This window comes from Maniola jurtina, chromosome 5 (genome assembly GCF_905333055.1).
Source record: "Maniola jurtina chromosome 5, ilManJurt1.1, whole genome shotgun sequence".
Classification (NCBI taxonomy): Eukaryota; Metazoa; Arthropoda; class Insecta; order Lepidoptera; family Nymphalidae; genus Maniola; species Maniola jurtina.
The window spans coordinates 8,269,837-8,294,303 of record NC_060033.1 but is presented as its reverse complement, the minus strand read 5'-3'; the positions used below and the strand labels follow the sequence as shown (position 1 = coordinate 8,294,303).

The following is a 24,467-nucleotide window of genomic DNA, read 5'->3' as shown; positions in this document are numbered from 1 at the left end:
TCTCTAGCGGTGAGACGTTGAAAGCTGCAATTTTGAATATGCATTCATCCATTAAAGAAAGTGGGACACAGTGAAAAATGATCCAAAAAACCTTTTAATACCGCCGTTCGCTGAGCTAAAAGCAATCATACTTGAAGCACCTACGCCGCCATCTTTGCTTTAGTGGTATTTTTATCACATATCAATAGCAAGAGATTCCAAATGCGTGGACTCAATATTCAATAATAGATATCTACTTACATACATTAAGAAAATTTTGCATTCCTGTGGAACTACCTTTTGCAATATAGGTATTTTCTAATCCAAAGAATAGGAAACTCGATCTTGTTTAATTAATACTTATTAGGAAGAATATGATTACCTCGTCTATTATGAATGCCAAATTGTGTTGGTTTATCCTTCAATCACGCCGCAACGGAGCAACGGATCAACGTGGTTTTGCATGGATTTAGTTAAAGGCGCAGCATGACACAGACTCCTTTTTTTCGGGAAATCAGTGTGTTCCCACGGGATTTCAAAGACCTAAATTCACACGGACGAAGTCGCAGGCATCAGCTGTTTATACGTAACGTGATATAAGTATGCTTTACAGTCATGTACGCTCCAAGGAATCTTACTAAAGACCTTGTTAAATACTTTATTAAAGTAACTACGGAATATCCTATTATATTTTGAGACATTTTCTAGTTTTCTTTGAGTAATCTGGATCAAGTATTTCTGAAGCGCAAAAGGTTTACCGCCAACTGGCAATGGAGAGACGTTACATCTGGCCTTTGAGAAATAAAAATATACACTGTCTAAAGAAGATATTGGTTGGGAACTGTAGCTAGGATACACTTTGCAATATTGACTCAATCAAATAATCAAAAGTTTTGGAACTGTGCACTGCAAGGTCTACATCTCCTAAGGAGGCTCCGGTGTCGGAGCGAAACGTGCGTCGAGTGTGTTTTGGTGGATTTGTATGGTGTTGCACGGTGGTGTTTGAGGCTTGCTTGGTGGATGGCTTTTCCAGCACGCTTAGCGGTGGGAGGGCGGATGATGTGTGTTGCATGCTGCATGTTGTATCGTACAAATTTGCCTTTTAGAGAGTTATAGCAAATTAAGCTTTTGATACTTTGTATATCATGGACTTCCGCAAAGTAACGCCTGCTTCTATAAAATATTGACCCAGTTTTAATCAAAACATTTATTTGATTGAACATTCGATTTATCTGTCGAGTCTGTCGACTAATCCAGCTGCCGATCTGATATAGAAGCGCACCGCAGTTTGCTCAGAGTTGATTAATTGTATGACTGCCGTTCAATTACCCGATAGACCCAAAGCTGGTGCTCAATTCTTTGGGATGATTAATCAAAAGAAAATATGTGATATATTTTGTATACAAACTATACTTTTTAATTATTATTGTAGCAGATTTATATCCACTTAAAAAATTCTAATGATAAGTAAGATTTAAGAATACCTATGTAAAGGAAAAGTATGTAAATATCGATCTTTTAATTAAGTGGCTGGACACACGTTTTTAGTGTTTCAGATATATTTAAGTTAAATAACCTATGATGCGTACTTTGTCTTTTTCCGTATCGAGGATTTAATATACGGAAATCCTTCACGCTCTCTCACTCTATTCAGCATGAAGACGTATATCGAAAACTGAATTAAAGAGGCCACAGCTCAAAAATTTCAGTAGGACTAGTGCTAGACGCGCTAGTGATTAGAGTAACGAAATAATCACTTTAGTTTTTTCCGCCAGACACAGCAAGAAAGCAGACTCTTTATTGCAATTGCAATTAGATGCTCGACATGAATTACGCTTAACGGCCCATAAAATGTTCCTTAGCGCGTAATTTAAGGAAGTGCTCAGGAAAGAAGATATATGAAAATATTATGGCTGATACGAGTATTATGGTCGCAGGTTTTGATGGTATTGTATTATGATTTTTATCTCTTTTGAAAGGTTTTGACACGATATAAATCTGGAATAATATTTTACTAGATGATGTATTATGTATGTATGACTCATGTATATTGTATATACTTTATTGCAGCACAAAACATAAATGACAGTTAAAATGGAGGTACAAAAAGGCGGTTTTATCGCTATATAGTAATCTATTCCAGACAACCTTAACGCTAGGGAGAAAACGAACAATTAATAGACTTTGAGAGGTGGTGTATATTAAAGATAGATAATGAAATTTTTACTTATACTTACCTTTTAAAGTAAATTTAATATAAAATAGTGGTACGAGTAGGTACAGATCATAATATTATTATGGTCTAAAGTTGACTTACCGTTATTTTTGTGCTGGATAATAGCAGTGCGCATCTCTTGCGATCTGAATTCTAATTTTATGCCGGGTGATTGTCTTTAAAGTAAACTTCTCTAGCTGGATTTAATTTATAACACCGTATTTCATTACAGAACGAAACCTAATACTTTTAGTTTCTCTACCCTTTTACAGTAATTAATCAAAGCCTTCGTCTCGTGGATTTATTGTGCAGCTACAATATAATTAATAGTTTTACCGTATTTACTATACTGCCGTATAACAGAGACATAAGTACAATTTTAATACTGAGTATTGATGTGCTTTAAAGAGTAAATCGTAGAAATACAAGAAAATACGTAAGCATATATAAAAACCCACTTTCCTTTATACCCTTATAGCGATATCAAACATTAATTGATTAGTTTTGTTATATAATCAAACGTATATTCGCCAAGATATCCGAAATGAAATACGAGAACACTCAATAAAATATCGCTTACTATTCGTATTCTCAATATTTCGTCAAGAAATTAATACTTCACTAACCATAAATAACTGAATAAACATGAAGATGATTGATTACCTTTATATTTTGACTAGCGACCCGCTCCGGCTTCGCACGGGTGGACATTTATTTTTTCTATTTTCCGGGATAAAATATAGCCTATACGGATTCGGAAAAATCCCTCTAAGTAATGGTAAAAGAAATTTTGAAATCGGTCCAGTAGTTTTTGAGCCTATTCAATACAAACATACAAAAATACAAAAATACAAAGGTTTCCTCTTTATAATATTAGTATAGATAAAATTAATACTATGCAGTGTTTGATCTTAATCATATTTAAGCAATAACAAGATTGGAAGTTTCAACTAGAGTCTACCTAAATCCTAACTAACCTACAACCTAAATCTCGATAATATAGAGAATTAATGTTACTATGGTTGGTTAATGAAAGGCTTTGTTCCGTTAACTTTATTAGGCTCTCGCAACTAAGCCACTTTACTTAGTATGTGCCATCAATGCTATATTAACTGCATTAGGGGTTTTAGGCTCAGACTACACCGGATGGCGAAACTAAGCTACACGTACCTACTCGTAGCTTAAACTTAAATCTGTTTTACATGCTAATTTAAACTCACTGTGCATCCTACGAAATTATTATAAAGAACATTAATGTAGAAAAAATAGAACTAGCGCACACCTGACTATTTATTATTTTTGTAACAACCTTGCACTAGACAAAGCTTCATATTGTTCGAATCATGAACTTCGTAAGATTTATGTTTCTTTAGAAACTTCTTTAAAACATAAATGGAAAGTTCTAATTAAGGTACACTCTACCCATTAAATAGACCAGAAGTTATTGAAATCGTTTACCAAGAAGCTTTCTTATTAGGTTGGAAGAAACGCCTCGAGCGATAATAAACAGGGTAGATTAGAGCATTGTTTGAGAAAATATCTTTTGTTCTCAATATTCTATGCAGATATTTGGGTTAATTAATTAATTTCTTTCACTCTGTTATACAGAAAACCAATAGATTAATATTTTTATTACTTTGGAATAAAAAAATACAAAAGCTCTTTATTATTAACATATTTTCCATAAAGATGCTTAAGAAAGAATTCCTGAAAAAAAAAGTGTTTCGAAGTTTTCTATAGAGTTCGTCAAAAGATAATCCTTGGTTTATTAACAAAAAATTAGCAATAAGGATATACAATTATACCTTCCACCTAACTTTCTATATTACTGATCATTATTATTTATACTTACTGTATTCGTTATTTATTAACAATTTATTCCAACATAAATAATTCTGTAGTTTATAAAAAAATAAGATATATTAGTTAACATAAAAAATATTTTACGTATAGATTCACTAGTTAACACAATGTACAATGTTCACAAAATTATGTAGGTATTAAACAAGGACTTCAGGTAACGCAGTAGTTGAATAGCATACATTTAAGTTAGAAATAGGATAGGATGCAAGTTTGTAAACTATGTTATCCCTCGTATAACTTTGTCAGAACGTTTTACCTGTAATACAGAGATTTTAACTTTGTTGTTTTAACAAAGACAATGTTGGCAGAAGCCAGTCGAAAGTTGATTTAGATTTTCTTTCTTTTATAAGCCCTAAGCCACTGTTGAACATGGGCCCACTTACGCGGACGCTAATTGTTTAAGTGGTGTGCAAGTCTTATTTATATGAAAGCTAAAAAGAGAAAAAAAAACCAGTCATGATGCAAAAAAGCTTCTCTAAAACTGAATCAATATATATGCTGGCTGGATAGGTGGACTAGATTGAAAGTAATTTTTTTTTTTTGGAAAATCTTAATAATAGCAAATATATTTGTAATCAGTTTAGCTTTCTGCTGCCCACAGGATATAATTTTTAGTATGATAGTGTTAAATTATTATGGTTAAATTTCAAATGCCTACTGGGGCACATATTAGGATTATAGTTAAGTTATAAAGTAGTTTTAATTTTAATTTTATTACTTTTAATTGCAATACAATCAATTATCAATTTTGATTTTACCCGTTTGTTGTTAAGATTATACTATAAAAATTTAAATTAAATTACAAAATATGTTGTTTTTAGAAAAGAGAATAACTGCTATAAACTTGCCTATTGGTAGCGTCTTGATACTATTAAAGGTTACATTAAATAAATTTATGGATAGGTACATTTAGTTTTATTTATAGACTCAACTTTATCCCAAATTTTGCGAAGGGGAAAACTTATTTCAAAAATTTAATAACTTACCACCAATGTGGTCTACATTTGTTTTTATGATGTTCTTTTGTTTGAAATATGCTGGTGGATGCAAATGAGAGTGAGCATTGTTCTTTTCGATGCGGATGGTGCGAACTTTTTCAATGTTTCAAAAGATACGTGTGGCTTTTTGTGCTAATAATAAAAAATATGCATCCAAAAGATTTTTGTGGGTCAATCGCACTCCTCTCTACGTCGTATTCTTTTTGTGGTGGTGGTGGTGACTCGTGACCATAATGAGAAAAAGTAAAAAATATGTTTTTCTTTGTTTAAAACATGTTTAAGAAACATGTTTATGATTGTTTTTATTTCCAGAACAAAAAAGGAACTTCGTTGTATGTCTGTCTGTTTGTCTATCGTGGCTGTCAAGAGTTCAAGACCGGTCAAGGGAATCGAAACCTATGGGGTACTTCCTGTTGACCTAGAGTCACATACTATTTGGTGTGATTGCAGTCGAATGCAAACCCATACAATAAAAAGAGGCATTGCAACGCATACGAGTATAATCTAGCACCTTTAATCATCGACGTCCTTTAATCATCGTTGTATACCTTTAATATATTGAATCGTACCTAAAGGGTTACTCAATTAAGTTCAGACTTTAAACATTTATTCTGAAAATTAGTTCACGTACGACAAGTCGCCTTACTTTCAAGATAAATGTGTCTCTTATCCTTTATCTTTGCACATAAAAGTTTTATAACTTTAATATAAATTTTAAACGATGTCACATAAAACGCTGATAGTTTTTCGACTGGAATACCTACTTGTAGTAGACTAATTGGAGTAGAGCTGAGTCACTGGATGGGGATGAGGTTTGATTGAAATTCAAATATATCTAATGCATACATTTTGAGAACTCACTCGCCATTATTTATTCCCTGTGTCCACTGTCATATCAGAAGTACATGTAAAAGTTTATTTGTACGTAAAATCGTACTTTTGGCATGCCAGTTAACATATAGAGCAAATAGGCCGAGTGAGTTCTAAGAATGTATGCACTAATGTAGTTGGCACTTGAAAGTTTTACATCACTATATCCAAACGAATGAACCACACAGCCTAGGGCCCGCTCTGTAAGTATTTATGATGAGCTTTAAAAATAACTACGGTATTCTTTAGAGAATGCAATCAGAATCTTTCCTTAAATAGTCCGAGCCAAGCCCGCGTCTTAAGCGGAAATACGTCATTAGTCCGTAATGGCCGCCGCACTTCCGCTCCGGTTGAATAGCACACCCAGAACTTAATAGCTAGGTAGGGACGTTAATAAATGAACCCGTAGGATTTATCTGACAGGTACAGTTACAATATAATTCACACTTAGCGATTTTATTACAACTATAAGTCAAGAGCTGCTACCTAGATTAAAAATAACCGGCCAAGTGAGAGTCAGACTCGCGCACCGAGGGTTCCGTACTCGGGTATTTTTCCAGAATTTTGCACGATAAATCAAAAACTATTATGCTTAAAAACAAATAAAAATCAGTTTTAGAATGTACAAGTAAAAAAGCCCTTTTATATGATACCCCACTTGGTATAGATCTTACTTTAAAAATTAAAACATATTTTAATTTTTTTTCTGTGATTTAACCACAAATTCAGGGTTTTCAGATTTATTCCTTTACTTGTGCTAAAAGACCTACCTATCTGCTAAATTTTATGATTCTATGTCAACGGGAAGTACCCTATAGGTTATCTTGACAGACACGACGACGCGACGGCCGGACGGATAGACAGACAGACAGACAGCAAAGTAAGGGTTCCGTTTTTGCTTTAGAAAGTAATAATTCATAATTAATTTTATGAATTTACAGGAAAGTATGTCTGTTACCTTCTCATGGCTCAAACACTGAACTGACCTTAACTAAAGGCACAGAGCAAAATTGCATACGTATTTTATACGTGTAAACATGCAAACGTGTATTTTATATCGCATGTAAAGAAAGAGAACATTACAGCCATCCTAAATTCACGCGGAAAATAGCTAGTAACCATCGCCGGGCCACTACTGAGGACGGGTCTCTTGTAAATTGAAAAAGGCTACACTCGTCGAGTGCGGATTGGCAGACTAGACTGAAATGTTAGTAGAATTTAAATGTTTGCCTATAATAATAACTAGCTGACGCCCGCGACTTCGTCCGCGTGGATTAAAGTTTTTCGAAATCCCGGGGGAACTCTTTGGTTTTCCAGGATAAAAAGTAGCCTTTGTATCCAGGATATTGTCTATCTCCATTCCGAATTTCAACCAAATCCGTTCAGTGGTTTTTGCGTGAAGGAGTAACAAACATACACACACACATACACACAAACTTTCGCCTTTATAATATTAGTGTGATATCAACGCCTAAATTAAGCCCTACATTAGAAAAAGCCCGCTAAATTGAAAATCATCATTATCTCATAAATCACCCCATAGGTAGGTAGGTACTATAAGGCTTACATCATCGTTCACTTCGAATTCTCCTGTCTCAAGAATTCATTAAAAGTTATAATTGAACAGTAATCCTTGATTCAGTCGTTGTTTGTACGAATATAGTATTGTTGCGTCAGTTGGATTATATTAAATTCACTCAAGTGCAAATTGCTTGGCGCACTGCTGGGGAAGGGCGTATTGCGTGTTACCACTTATTTTAACAAAATTTTAAAATTATTTATTGATATATTTAAGTGTATTCTCTGAGATATTTGAGTTCAAATTCGTAGAAAAATAAAAGATTAAGTCACGTAATTATTAATGGTTTATTTTTCTACGATTTTCAACTCACATATCTCAGAAAGTTTATCCATTACAACCTTTCATCACTGAATGCCTCTTGATTGTAGTCACTTACTCCATCGATTGACACAATAATATGTCTAATTATTATTTACTAGCGACCCGCCCCGGCTTCGCACGGGTGGACACTACCACGAAAAATCCTATCTATTTTCCGGCATAAAATATAGCCTATACGGATTCGGAAGAATCCCTCTAAGTAATGGTAAAAGAAATTTTGAAATCGGTCCAGTAGTTTTTGAGCCTATTCAATACAAACATACAAAAATACAAAAATACAAAGGTTTCCTCTTTATAATATTAGTATAGAAGTACAGATGACTGACAGCCATAACGAGGATTTCTCAAAATGGCGGACTTATGCCAGGTTCTATACAAAAATGTTCAAACTTTTTTATAACGCCTAAATTACCTAAGTACGTAATAAAATGATAGCAGTCGCTATAAAGTCGCACAGAAAATTCTTTCAGATACCTACATGATACACCCTTACGAACTATCAGGAACTTAGTTTGTAGTTAAGCAACACCGTGAAGATTGTGTTTCACTGTAGTTAAAAGTTCGCACTAAGTACAATTCTTTCTGTAAAAGTTAAGTAAATTAGTATATAGGACTTACAGGTATGTATTTGCTAGGTGCCGAATCACATAGATCACATATCACATCACACTAACATTACAAAGACAAATGTTTGTGTGTGTGTGTGCGTGGGTGGTTTTATCCCGGAAAATTAAAGAGTTCCTACGGGATTTGAGAAACCTAAATCCATGCGGAAGAAGTCGTGGGCATATGTTAGTAAGGTATATTTTCTCGTAGGTGGCAAACTTTTCAAATGTTCCGCAACACGCAGTATGTGACCTCATATCAGCGTGCGGCATGTTCTTGATGTACATACACCTACACTTTGCTGGCCAGATCGATCTGTACGATGTTACATCGCAGACCGCATCGATGTTTCCAACGTTGAACCGTTTCTTAGGGAATCACACTGCTGCTCCCGCTCCCTGCTGCTTCCGGCAGCAACAAAAACTTGTATATTTAATCTTAATGCCATACTACTCATTACTACATCAGACTATGCAAGATGTTTGAGGTAATTTCAGTAATATTTAAATATAATTCAGCTAAATTACATAACTTACTTACATTTTCACAAGTTTAAAAAATTGCAATGTCTCTTTTTCGACTATTACGCTCCAACCCAGACAAGATAATCAGACTGAATTATGAGGAATTCAAAAATCCACTTTTAGTCACGTATTTAGTACGAAAAAAGAGCTCTTTCTTCACAGTATATTTATTTTGTGCAATTAAATTTAACAGTATGTGTATGAGTGAACATTTTACTCGGGAAGATTGAAAAAGAGACACTACGAAAATATACGCGATCCATTTTAGCGATAATATGGTTTCCGAAGCCCGCAATCACAATCAACTTGTTTCGTATTTTTCGACTGAAGTGTGGCCTCTTTAAAAGCAATTTGATATAAAATCTCCACGGAGAGCTAGCAAATTGCAACAATATTCGATTCTTTTTTATCTAACAAGCAGTCGAGAGACCGTTAATGAACGTTTTGAGAGAACTTTGCAATATAAATAATATTGGTATTGCGATCTTATTAAAACCGGCTATAGATGGGTACTTTTAATTAATGAAACATTTATTTTTGTATTTTGGGTTTTAGTAGAGCGGTTTTAATCAAAATTCTAATTAAGGTTGACTATGTATGTATCTTCGATATGACAAAGTTTCACTTCAAACGGTTCAATAGGTTTTGCTTGAGCGTAAACATAAACCATTTTTTCCAAATCGCCATCGTTTTCTATACGACTACACATGTAAGTACATAAAATGACTTAATTTACTTGAAACAAGTAGGGTTCCAAACAAACTCAGTCGGGTATCTAATTCATATTATACTTAACATTATTGGAAAAGATAAAAACCCAAAGCCTGGTGTTGAATTTAAATAGACCAGTAGATGTCGCAAATTGAGTTTCAAGCACCTACTGCCTTTGGCTGGCTAAAATATCATCAATTCAACTCGAAAATTGTGTTCCGAGTTATCTAAGACCGCTCTGTGAACAGTTTGCATTCATACCTACGTTCCGGTCGGAAATAGGCAAGTCGTTACGGCGTAATGGCCGACTTTCCGCCCTCGGTTAAATATCACACCCAAAAGCCTTATAGCTGCGTAAACAATGGACTGCTGGGTTTTTCTATTACCACTAATGTTCGGTAAGGTCATCGAATAAATGTATCGTCTAAGACCATTCTACGACTTACTTGCTACGTTTCCTCAATGATTTAGTGGACATTAGTGGAGGTACGTTTTCATATCACACTAGGAACGTGTCTTAAGACAATAAGTTGTCGTAATAATAATTTTTTTTTTCTCTCTCGTCTGGCTTTACAAAGATTAGCCAATGTCAAGATTGTAGTTATTTGTAACAAGCTAGTTAAACTATACAAGTGTGGACCCCGTCTGTGCCGGCACTCGCCGACATACGCACGGCACCCCTTTAGAGCGCTTTCCAGTCAGTTTTAACAAAAAAAACTCATCAAAAAGGCAGAGCACGCCCGCCAGCTAACACCAACATAGACGAAGTCCCATAATAATAATTATAAATTTTATTATTCAGTGTACAAAGCTATAGTTATGCTGAATTGCATTGTTCAGGTTTATATTTCGATCTATTATATATTATTATTTAGGTGTTATAGTAAGAATACAGTTGCAGTACTCATAAAATTGCAGTTTATGAATACGATTAGATTTAAGAACAGTATTATCTGAAAAAATCAATAAACTGTTATCTACAAATTTTCTTCAGACGACTTTGTATCAATACCATCATCTATATTCTGGATGCCTAACATGTGTATTGTACTACATACATAATACTTAAATACCGGAATTCTGTACGAGTAAATGAACAGCGATATTTAATGAGAGCTAAATGAAAAGCTTTGTAAAGAGAGGTGAAATTAAAAACCTGAACGTTATTTGCGTAACGAAGCAATTTAATGCTTGAATTCTCTTATATCCTGTAGAAATGGTGACGGTTTTGTGAAAATTAAATTCTTATGTGACAATTATTATTATTCGGGTGTTTATGAAAATCCTTTCTTTGTGGTCGTTATTATGAAAATGTTCATCTGAGTTGGTATATGGATGGGTGACCGACTTTGGAAGTTTGAAGGACGCATCCATCGGTCCCAGTTGCTGTCGAGCAATCGTTAAACCTACGAGTCAAAATGATGAACTCTGAGTTGAGTCATATATGGAAGGGTTCGGAAACTCACCGTATAATTATTCTAAGAAAACCCCTACCATAATGTGACTATTGCCTAACAGTCAAGACCCTCATATTGTAATGTTATCATTGACGGACTAAGCACGATTCTCCTCTCAGAATGAAAATGGTTCAGGTCATACTTCACCACGCTGCGCTCTGGCTCAGGTTGTGTCATATAACTTCACGATGTTTTCTTTCATCGGTAAAGCATCGTTATAGAGTCTAGTAATCCCACCCGTGCGAAAGCTGGGCGTATCAGCTGCTAAGCACGAGTTTTAAAGCTACACTGCTACGTCCGTAGCAGGCGTAGCGATAAGCGTAGAATGTTTACATTGCATTTTGTAATTTTTTATTAACATTAGAGTTTGATCATTTGGTTTGGTTTGGTTTTTTACAACCATAGAAACCAAAAATGATTGTGATAAGTTAATTCAATTGAAATAAAAGTTAATTTTTAAACCACATCTACAGTTGTTGCACGAAAATACATAAATCAATACACATAAAAGTTGCACGTCTTATTTGTAATAGTTAGGATTCGGACGTTTAACCGACCTATCGTTCCTGCTCTATTCAGATTGGAGTAATCCCATTTTCTTGAGGGATCCTATAACTTGAAAATGTCTTATTATCACTAGCGGTAGCACTATTAGACGGATGTAATATGAAGATTAGGACTTGAACAGAGAATTGTTGATGGAAACTAAACAGATTATAAGGGCTAGAGCAGATTGAGCGCGCTGAGTGGTGGCGAGTGAAGTAGAGGAGCGGCGAATGACAGCGAATAGCATCGCAGCGTGGCGATTGGTGTACAGCAGTACAAGTACAGTAAATCACGGTTAATGAACGGTTAATATGGGCGAGAATTGTCCGGCCTTTAGTGGAATGAGCATCTTCATCCTGTACTTAATGCGAGGAACTGCCAAAGCACACTAATCTTCATTAAGACAGTTTAAACTGTATGTCAAAGTAAATAAGTTGAATGAAGTTGATAAAAACTGCATCCGGGTGCCATTCTACTACCGAGCACTGTGCGCATTACGCCGTGTGCTTGGCAAGACCTCGCGTTACACTGAACGCGCACGTTCACGGGTACAATGGGGATGATGCTTATGTAAAAAATAAATTATTTCTTAGTAATTATTAAATAGAGTGTCTTCCAAAATACGTAAAATCCGCATTTGATGCTAGTTATAACTTTGCTTACCATTTTAAATTATCGATTTAACTAAAAAAGTACGTTACATTACGTCAAATGTTTTGACGTCACATCTGTAAATTTCATACAAGCTCCCTTACTAAGTGAGCGTTTTGACGTTTGATAAAAAGTCGCTGATTTGACTAGTAGTCATCATCCCTATAATATGATCATTGATCTATTGTTGATTGATGGGCGGAGTGCGTCTACTACACGCGCTTAGATTTTTTTAACATGCCATATTTAAATAAAAAATAGTTATACCTACTTAGTTTTTTCCTAATCGGCATATTTGAGAGTCTAACGATGAATAGGTCAAGAGTACTCGGATGTCAGCCACTTTGTAGCTCCCAAGTATGTTACGTTACTACTTCTAATAGAATAAGGTTCGAGGTTAGGTATTTATAGTCAAGTTAGTTATTTACTAACTATTTTTTCTAGCACATTCACGCAGCAGCAAATCAATTTGCATCTTAACCCTATTGCTTGGACTGAAGTGTGAAAAATTAATGTAAATATAAAGTAACTATGGTAGTAAATCAGACAAATTAAGTTGTTCGTTTTTTGGTTAGTACTTCAATCACGTTGCAACAAAGCATCGGATTGGCGTGATTTTTTACATGGGTATTGGGTAGGTATAGTTAAAGATCTAAAGAGTGACATGGGCTACTTTTTATCTCGGAAAATTGAAGATTCCGACGGGGTTTTTAAAAAAAACCACGCGAACAAAGTCACGGTTATCAGCTACTAAATAATAATAATTATTAGGTATAACGTAAAAATAACGATTCTATTTTAAAGTGGAAGTAAGAAAATAAAGGAATTCCTTGCAATAGAATCTCAACAGAAATTAGATGAAATTGCCATTTCGTAAACTTTTTGGCCTATTAAACAGAACATGTTAATTAAGTTAAATTCTCTGCCTCAAAGAGATGCGATAATGAAATTTCTTAAACAATTCATGCCATCACTGTTGACCAAAATGATTAATTTTATTCAGTTAATGAAACCGAATTCGCGGCTACGAAGCATGTGATGTATACCTACCTAACGTAAAAAGTTAAATTATAGCTAGCTAGCCATTATGACGTAGGTACATATACGCTAAGAAAGGATTTTTGAAAATTCAACCCCTAATGTAAAATTAGGGTTTGAAATTTGTGTTGTCCACGCGGACGAAGTTGCGGGCATAAGCTAGTTACTTATTCATATAATGATAGGAGTTTTCTTGGGATAATAATGCGGCACTTGGGTTCTCAGATCTTTCCGCATCAATTTTTTTTTTATTAGTTATCTGCACCTCCCCACCCCTGAGATAAAATCATGAAAATCAATTTTGCGATTGAAAGGAAATTTAATTAACATAATCTGGGTGGACAAACTTCGTTCGAGTTAGGCATGGGTCAGTTTGATATTAATTTTCCCGGATCTCGGGTATATCGAGGACTATCTTTGATAATTATACTAAGCTTATGGTAAGTAGATACTAAAAAATTCTCTTTCAGTTTCATCAAAATAAGATTGCATTCTTGTTGTTAGTTTCCATTATTTGTACTGAGAGTTAACAATTATAAAAGATTTCATCTTATATTTATTACTAGCTGATGCCCGCAGCTTCGCCCGCGTGGATTGGTCAGATCCCCTGCAGCATCAGGATTGAGGAGTTGGACTCCAAATTTTTTATGAAACAATGTCGCAAAGTTCCTCTATCGATTAAAAAAGAAATGACGCAAATCGGTTCAGAAATCTCGGAGATTTCGGTGTACATAGGTAGAAAAACACAACTCCCTTTTTGAAAGTCGGTTAAAAAAGTAGCCTATTTTACGCCCTGGTCAATCCTCTACTTGCCTGTGAAAGTCCCGTCAAAATCGGTTCAGCCGTTCCAAAGATTAGCCTTTTCAAACAGACAGACAGACAGACAGACAGACAGACAGACAGACAGACAGACAGACAGACAAAAATTTTAAAAACGTGTGATTCAGTTATGGTATCGTTCAAATAACCATATGAGCTTAATATGAGGTAGTTATTTCGAAATTACAGACAGACACTCCAATTTTATTTATTAGTATAGATAGTAAGTATGTATTAATATAGGTTATAAATAGTAATAATATTTTTAGACTAAATAAACCTGCAATTGCAGTTTAACATTATTATATTGCAACATTACGTAAGATAAAAATCTTACGTTGGGTTAATAATAAAGTTGTATAGCTAGATATAAAACTTTCAATCAGTTTTTTGCTTTTCCTGTACATAATATATCTTACACAGTTATTCTGCCATCTAGCACAGACTGTCGATACTAGGTTGTGGCATGGTTAATTTTGCTGCACAATGTCTTTTCTATGTCATATCTAGAATGGCGCTGTTGCTTGTTTTACGAAATGGTTCAGTCTACACATGTGTAGATGGCGTTGGGTGATTTCTGAAAGAACGATTCTGAAAAGAAAATGCTTTTCTGATTGCCGGCCGTCCTTCCAAAATGTACCTAGTTTTAGGTTTTCGCTGAAAAAAAAAATAGTGACTCACTTAGAAAACGTAGGCTCAAGATCACCCACGTCTTGTCAGAGCAGTAAAAGTTTAGTTTTTTACGATGGATTTATAATGCTCGTCTTTATCTAATTTTTTCATTGAGATTCGGGGGTGGAAGCTAAAAAATCTCAAACTAACGTAATTACTAACGTAACGTAAAATACTTATTTAATTGTAAAGTTGCATTGCGACTTCCCGTCTTACAGTTCTATAAGTGCTTGGGTTTAAAACTGTCCTGTATTTTATTCTTTGCAATAAATTCGTTTAAATAATAAATAAAATACTGTCATATTTTTAGACCCTGTTTCACAACCTCCAGATAAACTTTATCTAACTTTTGATGTTATGTCAGTTTTTTATTAGGAATCTTATACGTCCATGTTAGGACTCTGTCAAAATGTCAAAATCCGTTAAATGAAGTTTATCTGGCAGTTGTGAAACAAGCCCTCAGAATTGCATTTGTATAGGAAGTATGAGATACCTACCTACGACGCTTAATTTTATTTGTAAGCTTCCATTTTCACAATTTCAAACTTAATTCAAAAGATTGTAATCCTACTTAAATTCACTTCCCTCGTTAATTCACGCTCTGGCGCGTTTTGTTTATTCTCTCCCGTAATCTCTTGATACCTACGACATCAGATACGAGCCTACGACTTCAAACAAAAACATTTTGTATAGCTGCAGCTGTTGCGATGTCAAAATATAACTAGCTGAGTGGTCGCCTCCTTATTCCACGTTATAAAGAGATAAGTGGCATGACAGAATCTAATGTAGATACATTTATTATCATCCAAACCAATGACACAGTACCAAGACATGTTACGTTCATATTATGTGGGATATAATTAATTGTGCTCGATGATGATTATGATCGTATGAGAATAGAAAAGATAGCGCTCTACAAATGTGTACCGTGTCCTAGTTTTTCAAACCCTTTTAGGATCCGCAGTCCGTACGTACGTACGTAAGGGACTTTATTACTAAGAGACTCCGTCCGTCCGTCCGTCCGTCTGTCTGTCAGCGGGCTGTATCTCGTGAATCATAATAATTGGAGACTTGAAATTTCCACAGAATGTGTAATTCTTTTGCCGCTATTCTATTTAAAAATTAAAAAAAAAGTGTAAAAAATAAATAGAAAGTGTTATTTCCTGTATGATGTTACGGAACCCTTCCTGTGCGAGTCCAACTCACACTTGACCGATTTTTTCATTTTTGTAATCACAGCAGGCAACGTCAAACTGATGGTTAGTGACAACAGAAACTCAATTCCATTGCTTTGGGTTTCAGAAGTAATTAATATGCAGCAAAACTTTGTGAAAGGAAACTTTGCAACATCGAAACTTCGACAATGGTTGATCAGATATCTAACGGAGCTTGTAGTTGAAAATCGATACAACAGTTAAAAATTATTTTGCTATAATCCGCCAACAGAATAAATCTGTATGGTCAAACATGCAGTTACAAGCTAAGCACCGCTTACCTCCCCAACCAAGCAATAAAGCCAAGCTCCCAAGGTAAGCGGTGCTTAGCTTGTAACTGCATGTTTGACCATACAGATTTTTTCTGTTGGCGAATTATAGCAATATAATTTTTAACTGTTTCTTGCTGTAGCAGCGAATGTGACTGATAAATGAAATGCTGCTTACATATTTACACTTTGTATTATATGAACAATTATTTACAATATGGCTGTAGTTATAATAAAAACTATGGTATAAAACGAGGGCCGGAGCTTGATGCTAGACCGAGGTGTTGCGGTCTTGATGTTTCTAAGGTGAATTCGCTGCCCGGAGTTCGTCCAGGCCAGCAGGATATTTTGAATCGTTCCGTATCCAAATTGTGTTCTCTAAGTGACAGCTGCAAAGTGTGTTGTTTTCTTCACAGCTGCCAGTCTTAAAAGAGGCTGCATGCCTCTACACTTGCTAAACATGAACTTCCGCAAAGTAACGCCTGATTCTATCCAATACTGAAATTATTGTTAATATGAGGCCGCATAGTATTGTGCTGCAGAACTACTTTTTGAACCAACGCTATGTACAGAAAAAATAATAATCACCTAGTGGTGGATACCATTGATCTACGACAAATCTTGGATATAGGTATTTTAGAATCATTGACTGCAGAAACGTCGAAAATCTTACGGTTCCGGTCAAAGGGGACGAGCGTAGGTAGCCATATACCTATTTGATCCGATCATTGATGCCGAAACCATCCTTTATCAAGTCAGCACCCACACTCGTCACATCTGTCCAGTTTCAATAATGCCGAGAATGGATTGAAATGTCGAAACATTGCGTGAGAGAAGTTAACCCTTGGCGAAGAAATCGCACACTCACTGAAGTCATTTTGTCTTATTGCATGAAAAACTAATAATGTACGTTAGTGGATACCGGCCAGTTGCTTGTTTGCCCAAAAATAGCCAATTCACTCCTTTGAAGGGAACAGAGTTGTACGTGTCCGGGAACATAGATGAAGTAACAAGTAAAAATTTCATTCGTTGGATGTAGGCTACAATATAATATAGCTAAGCTACCTATTGTAAATAAGGAATGACAATAATTGTTTTTAGATCGATGGTATTAAAGGGAAATAATAATAAATAAGTATTTAGGTTGTCTTGTCACATATATACCTAGTTTGGCAAACCTCCAATTTATCTTATTTTATTAACCCCCCGACCCAAAAAGAGGAGTGTTATAAGTTTGACGTGTGTATCTGTGTATCTGTCTGTGGCATCGTAGCTCCTAAAATAATGAACCGATTTTCATTTAGTTTTTTTTTTGTTTGAAAGGTGGCTTGATCGAGAGTGTTCTTAGCTATAATCCAAGAAAATTGGTTCAGCCGTTTTAACGTTATCAGCTCATTTCTAGTTACAGTAACCTTCACTTGTCGGGGGTGTTATAAATTTTTAATTTATTGTTCTATAAAAAGGTTAGTCTTTAACTGCAATCTCACCCTGGTGGTAAGTGGCGATGCAATTCATGACGGTAGTGGGCTAACGGGCTGAAAGGAGTAATTCTGAAATTATTTATTTAAGTACTTATTGTGCGCAACAGATCGAGATGGCAATCGGAGTGGGGACGCCCCGTACACCCGCGCTAACCCGCTGCGGGTGAGCACGGGTGACGTGCGGGTGTGTGGGGCGTCCCCACGCCTCATACCCCGATACTATACCTATTCAGTTGTTTAGTTCAGGCAACTAAGTCCATAAGTACTCTTTTACCTCTAACTTAACATATTATTATTGAGAGTTATTATTATCTTATACGGCTTAATCGTAATGTAATATACTCGTACTTCCAACCATGACTTTCAAGCAGAAAATATTATGTAATAAAATATTCTCAGCAATATTACCCCTTTCTCCAAAAAGTGCTGATTCAAGCTACGTTTTTCTATTCTAACTTGAAAGAATATTACACGTCTTTATAGTAACAACTTGGGGTTGAGGTTTTTTAAAGGTATTTTGCAAAAACTTTTGCTTGGAAAATCCGTGAGTCAACAAGCCAAACGATAAAGCCAAACGACCTTAGGGATCTTAATCCTGATTGAAGGTACTACTTGCAGAAGACCTTTTTTTTTAAAAAAAATGAAAAAAAAAATGTTGACTGCTGAATAAAACCCGTAGTAGTAGTAGTTTGTAAGAAAGTAGTTTTTTTACAATACTTTAGTGTTCACGACTAGACAACCTGCAAATAGTTTCGTAAAAGATAATCCTTTTATTACTAGAGTTATTTCATTGAATAAGCAACGACTAATGAGTAGGTATATTATTCCACTAACTGACCAGACCCAGCATCGCACGGGTGGGATTACCTATCATAAGAATGTGCATGCATGTGTTAAAAAAATCTACATAGGTATTATAAAAAATGCTTCGTAAAATTTTCTAAATGATTATCAAACGGGAAGAAAAATATTTTAAATGGTAATCAATAGCAACTAAGTGGGTAACTATTTACCTACTAATGTTATTAGGTTTATTTCGTGTTTTATCTACAAAATATTATAATGTGAATAAGTGCTAATGAACCACGATTAATATGATGATTTTGGTTACTATTTATTTTGGACCGTATCATTAGACAAATCATAAATCAAGAACATTCCTCTTTGAAGCAATTTCAGATAATATGACTGATAAAAAACACCTGCTAGTATGTGAGCCTCAGGCAAAGATTTCGATGTAATTTAACGTCTACCTTTTTTGCTTACTTTAGCATAAGAAAGGTTTCATTTTTCGTGAGCTTTAATCATATATTTTTATCGTCAACGTTCCCCAATAAACGTTAATCAAAAGAAATGTCTTTCTTTAAGACACGCTCATATTGTTTATATTTTTGTAATATGAGCATATTATAATAAAATATAAATAATGGAATTATTAAAAAGAGATATTGACCCATGCGATAAACAAGCTACGACATCTAAGCATGTATTAAAATGAATAATCAATGGTTAATTATTTATATATATATATATATTAAATAAATTATATGATAAGCCTCAAACGATGAGCCTCAAAACATCCTAAATTATTAAATGGTATAATTAAATAAGCCACCCGTAAGAGCCAAAGTTAAACTCGTCGGCAAATGTACTTATGCACCAACCAAAACCAATAAATTTTATTTCTATAAATAAAAATTTATGAGAACGTACTTCACATTGCTCAGATCAATAAAATTTACTGGCGATAAAAATGTAGAAACAGCATTACACAAAAGCGTTAGGTAAAAATACTCAATGTTCCGATCATACATTATTTACAGTTTCATATTTTTCAATTTTATATTTTTGATAAATGGGCAGAACGAAACAGAAAAATTTAAACGTGAATACAAAGTAGGGGTCAGTGATATAGCATCATCATTAGTGACACTTCTTGGGGCAGATGAAGAAAATACCAGAATACAAGAATTGAAACAAAAACTTGATAAAATAGATAGCTATGTCATAGACAAAGATAAGTACACTGATTTTTTACTAAATGTAACGATGAAAACAGATTTGAACGAAACAAATTTTTTCAATGCCTTAAACGAGTCCGATCAGTTTCATTTTTTAATGGAATCTGAACCTAAAAACGTGTACTTAAAGTTAAAAGAAAGAATGAACAGGGATGACATTATGAAAATTTTATCAGAAAGTGGTAGAAGAAGCCCATTGTCAAGATCTGCCAGAAAAATGATGAACAGCATGTCTGGTAACCAAGAAATAGATGACGACTTGGTAACTAACGTTGTGGACAAAATGATTGCGCAAGTTCCTAAAGACGACCATAAATTCAATTATAGGAAAGAAGATAATAAGTACTGGGGTAATTATTTATTTATTTTTCAATTACTATTATTGTGTCGATAAAATAAAAGTTCAATAGTATTATGATTATTATTTACCTAAACTATCGATTATTATTTATTGAAAGATATAGAACGATTACTTCGAAATGTGATTTAGAAATGTGACTGAACTATTATAGTTAGGAATCTATCTTACGTGAGTTCTCAATAAAAAATATTTCAGACCCCCAAAAAGAACTTGAAGATCTACAAGAATTTCATAGGCATGATGGGCGAAGGATATTCAAAGGAGAAAGGACAACGATCCGATACTATCCTTTTATGGTTTCCGTTCACGTAATGGGCAGATTTTGGTGCGGAGGAGTTATTTATTGGCATGATCTGGTTCTTACTTCGGCAGCTTGCTTACAACTGTACGTTTGATCTGCCTACTTCAAAATTATTGTAATAATACTTAAACTAATAATATTAAAGCTTTTTATTGCAGGCTGCATAACAACCGATTCTTCCGTGAAAATCCTAGTGTATTGAGTGTAAGAGTTGGTAGTAATCACAGCAGGATTGGAGGAGACCTGGTAGAAGCACTTGAGGTAATTCGATAAAGTTTTCTATAACCATTTACATTTATATCGCTGACCCAACCCACCTTTGCAATTTCGACCTTATTGAATGTAACAAAATGTTAAAGTATTTGGTCGTGAAATATTGGTTTGTCTGACTTGTTTCAAACTTGATATTTTACGATGGACGTGATATAAGTTTTGCGCAGATCTTACAAGTTGAAGCGTAAGTAGTACATTTATTGTGACAGAGATTTTTTTCAGGTGTATTTTCATCCTAGCTACAATCCACGCACTCTTCGTAACAACATAGCAGTGGTGCGTCTTCGTCGGCATCTATATTTTAATTATCACCGGATTCCAAAAATTATCGACATATCACACAATAGTTACGGCCTTGCTCCCACTTCCGAAGTTCTAGTCCTTGGATGGGGCGTCACGAAGGTAAATAGTTATTTCTTTAACTTATAAGCCCTCTAACGTAAGTTCCGTGCTATGCCGTTTCACTGCACTGGATCAGAGATGAGGAAACTTTCGATTTAATCCTCTGTCAAGTATTAGGTATTTGAGCAGTGAAATCAAAAATCAAATAGCCTACCTATGTATATTTGACGAATGCCAATATATGTACGTACTGTTACATCCCTCAACTGCTAGCTGAAGAGCTGACCCAGCAGCTACTCTATCTTGACCAGGTGTCAGATCGGGTAGATGCCGGGAGTCCGGTCCTACAACTCGAAAAGGTTGCACGTCTATTACTATTTCCTTGTAATCCCAAGTGTATTAAAATTCATTATATTATTCCGTGTAAAAACAATTTTATTTTTTTTAAAAACCCTGTCGGATTTTCCGTCGTAACAGTACGTACATAGGTCAAGACGGCGTTTTGTTACAAGTTTCAAAATAATTGTCGTGAACTGATGTGTCTGGGTCGACGATTTGTTAGGTTGTAGTCGCCCGATCCATTTTGTGTATTGTGTGATACAAAGATATCTTCCTAAATAACCTGGAAGGAATTATTGAGTATTCTCTACAAAAACGGTATAATTCGTACGTGCCTGGAAAACTGGACCACCTCCGCCAGGATGTCTGTCGTGTCCTCGTTGTATATTATTTTGTAGCGGAACGATGGGGAAAAACGGTTTGGAATACTAGTGGAATACCGTACTTACGCATTGAACAGTGCAATGTTTAGCTGTGTGTAAGTAAATTATGTCACATGTGGATGGAAAAATAAACGAGATATGACCACTATCGTTGCAAGAAGCAAAGTTCTATGAAGAAATAAATGAATTAACGTGTTTTTATTGATTAACTATAACAATAGAAGCGTGTTAAACGTTAATACTATAAAGACTATTAGCTACGTAATTATAATGACTATGAAATAAGACCCTAATATATAATTAATTTAACGGCAACTTATGACAATCATTTTGCAGAATTTATTAAATTGTATCTTATGTAATTTAAGGTTTTAATGTTTTAGATGTCTCAGAAGTTACCATATCAACCAGTGTTTCTAAATCGAAAACTTCTACCTGTTTATCCGAATGTATTTTGCAAGGAGGTATATGGAGAGTAAGTGCTTTACTTGACACATCGGATTTTTCACGATTGTAGTTTACATTAAACAAGATTTCTTTCAGGAAATTTATATCATCTAAGATGTTTTGCGCCGGTACGTTTACAACTGGGGAAGGAGCTTGCGATGTGAGATTTTTACTTATTATCATTAATCATGATACTGCTATCAGTTTTTCTTTTAACTCACGTATTATATACCCCATGTACCTCACACTTCTGTTCCCAGGCCAATAAATTTTTAGTTATCTTTTGAGTCGCTTATCTATATTTCTATGGCAGGTGTATGCGAGAAACTTCACTGTACATAATGATATCATCGTCAACAGATAAACTGCTGGGCATAGGTCTCTTGTAAGGATTTCCACTGTATGAATCAAGCGGATGTCACACACATAATAAGAGGTCTTCTTACGCTACGTTTTCCGGTGCGAGATTGTGATTCTAGCACTCTGGGACCCCAACTTTTTAATTAATTATTTTTTTACCTATGTGCCACAGAACTGTGTTAACAGTATGATATACCTACCTACTGTGTTATACTGAAAATAACCATACATTTTACTGTGTACTTGCAAGTATAACTATTTAATCCTTTTTTAAGTGTACATCCACATTAATTCTAATATTACCTTTTCACCGCCATTTGTTTAACCGATGTCTAACATTAATTATCTGTGCAGCTACCGGTGTAAGCTACTTAGTTTCTATATCGGAAAATTGAAGAGCTCCCACGAGATTTTTTGAAAACCTGAATCCACACTAAGTCACGGCAATCATCTTGTTCTACATAAATTCCAGTTTAACTTTGCATATTGTTAATGCTTCCGATGCTTCCCAGCATGATGCCGGTGGTCCAGCAGTGTTAGCCGGGAAACTAGTGGGCATCATATCCTTTGGGCCAGCTGTCTGCGGGTATCCTAACGCTCCTACGGTATTCACTCTAGTCGGTGCATATGCTGATTGGATTGAAACGATCAATGAAACGGTTAGTGTCGACATCAACGTGATCAGTCGAGTTTCTTGCTGATTCTTCTCGGTAGAAAATTCATTCCGAACTAGTGGTGAATTATTTTGACGATTCAAAAGCACTTGTAAAAATTTATTTGAATAAAAATCTATTCTATTCTATTCTATCATCAGACATATACTATTGTTATGAAACTACAGCTCTACTATTGTTATGGAAAGTCTAATGCATACTTAAAATGCACTTTGCAAGTGTGCATTGTAAGGTCTTATTAGCTTCATAACAATGTAAGAGAATGTAACAATTCACTTTTCACTAATTTCAAATAAGTCAATAATGGTACAATCAATTTGAAACTTTGCAAATCAAAGATCAACTCATAATGAATATCATCGAGCTGGTATAGTAAAGAAGTGGATGGAGTCAATAGGATCTTGGTCTATGTGAAGCCATGTGTAATATTTTGTTTAAGGCTTTTAAAGATACTTATTACTGTTACTTAATATTTACTTAAATAATTTTTCAAAAAATATGTATGTCAGGGTTTCCTGACTGGATGTGTTGGCTCAACTCTGTATTGTAAACAGCTTCTCATCCCATATTCAAAACTATATATTTCATTTCATTTCATTATTCAACTTATCTCCGTCGGTCGCTTAGTATTCCGATAACAAAGGTTTAATGAGACGAAGGTGATCACGGAATCTTCTATTCCAACTTTTTAGCATGCTACTCATAAGAACTAGTTCTTTTAATTTTTTTTAATGCTAATTACTTTATAATCTAGATGCCTGACTACTACCGCGGCAAGAAACGCACGACAACAGTGGATCCCTTCCAGTATTTCCCGGAGCTGAAGATCAAGAAGAAGAGGCAGACTTATTTACCTGTTACGGAAACTGAATCGCTTGAGGTGGACACGACGACTTCCACTACCACCACAGAAATAAGAACAGATCCTACAATAGTTACAACTACATTACCGACGTTGAGGCAAAAGAAGAGGTTGAAAATGGCGGACGATTCTGACGTGGATGGATTTAGTATTGATTTGAAATAAAAATAAGTAACTTAAACCTACTAAATAATATTTATGTCTATCGAGTTTACAAGGATTTATAAAAAATTGGTCAAGTGTGAGTTAGACTCTACCTTTTTACAATATTAGTATACGGGGTGTAAC

The 24,467-nt window shown here is 34.9% G+C and overlaps 2 protein-coding genes across 3 annotated transcripts in view; one reads left to right on the top strand and one right to left on the bottom strand.

The window, feature by feature from the left end:
- Positions 1-24,467, bottom strand: part of LOC123865628 (inactive dipeptidyl peptidase 10) — a 268,820-nt gene that overhangs the window by 184,223 nt on the left and 60,130 nt on the right. The gene's annotated exons all lie outside the window — the stretch shown is intronic.
- LOC123865630 (transmembrane protease serine 9-like) lies at positions 19,508-24,355 on the top strand. The gene is made up of 8 exons (XM_045906789.1): positions 19,508-20,187; positions 20,394-20,583; positions 20,658-20,760; positions 20,995-21,174; positions 22,220-22,311; positions 22,380-22,443; positions 23,156-23,302; positions 24,072-24,355. The coding sequence occupies exons 1-8, from the start codon at positions 19,614-19,616 to the stop codon at positions 24,342-24,344; spliced, it is 1,623 nt and encodes a 540-aa protein (XP_045762745.1). The 5' UTR covers positions 19,508-19,613; the 3' UTR covers positions 24,345-24,355.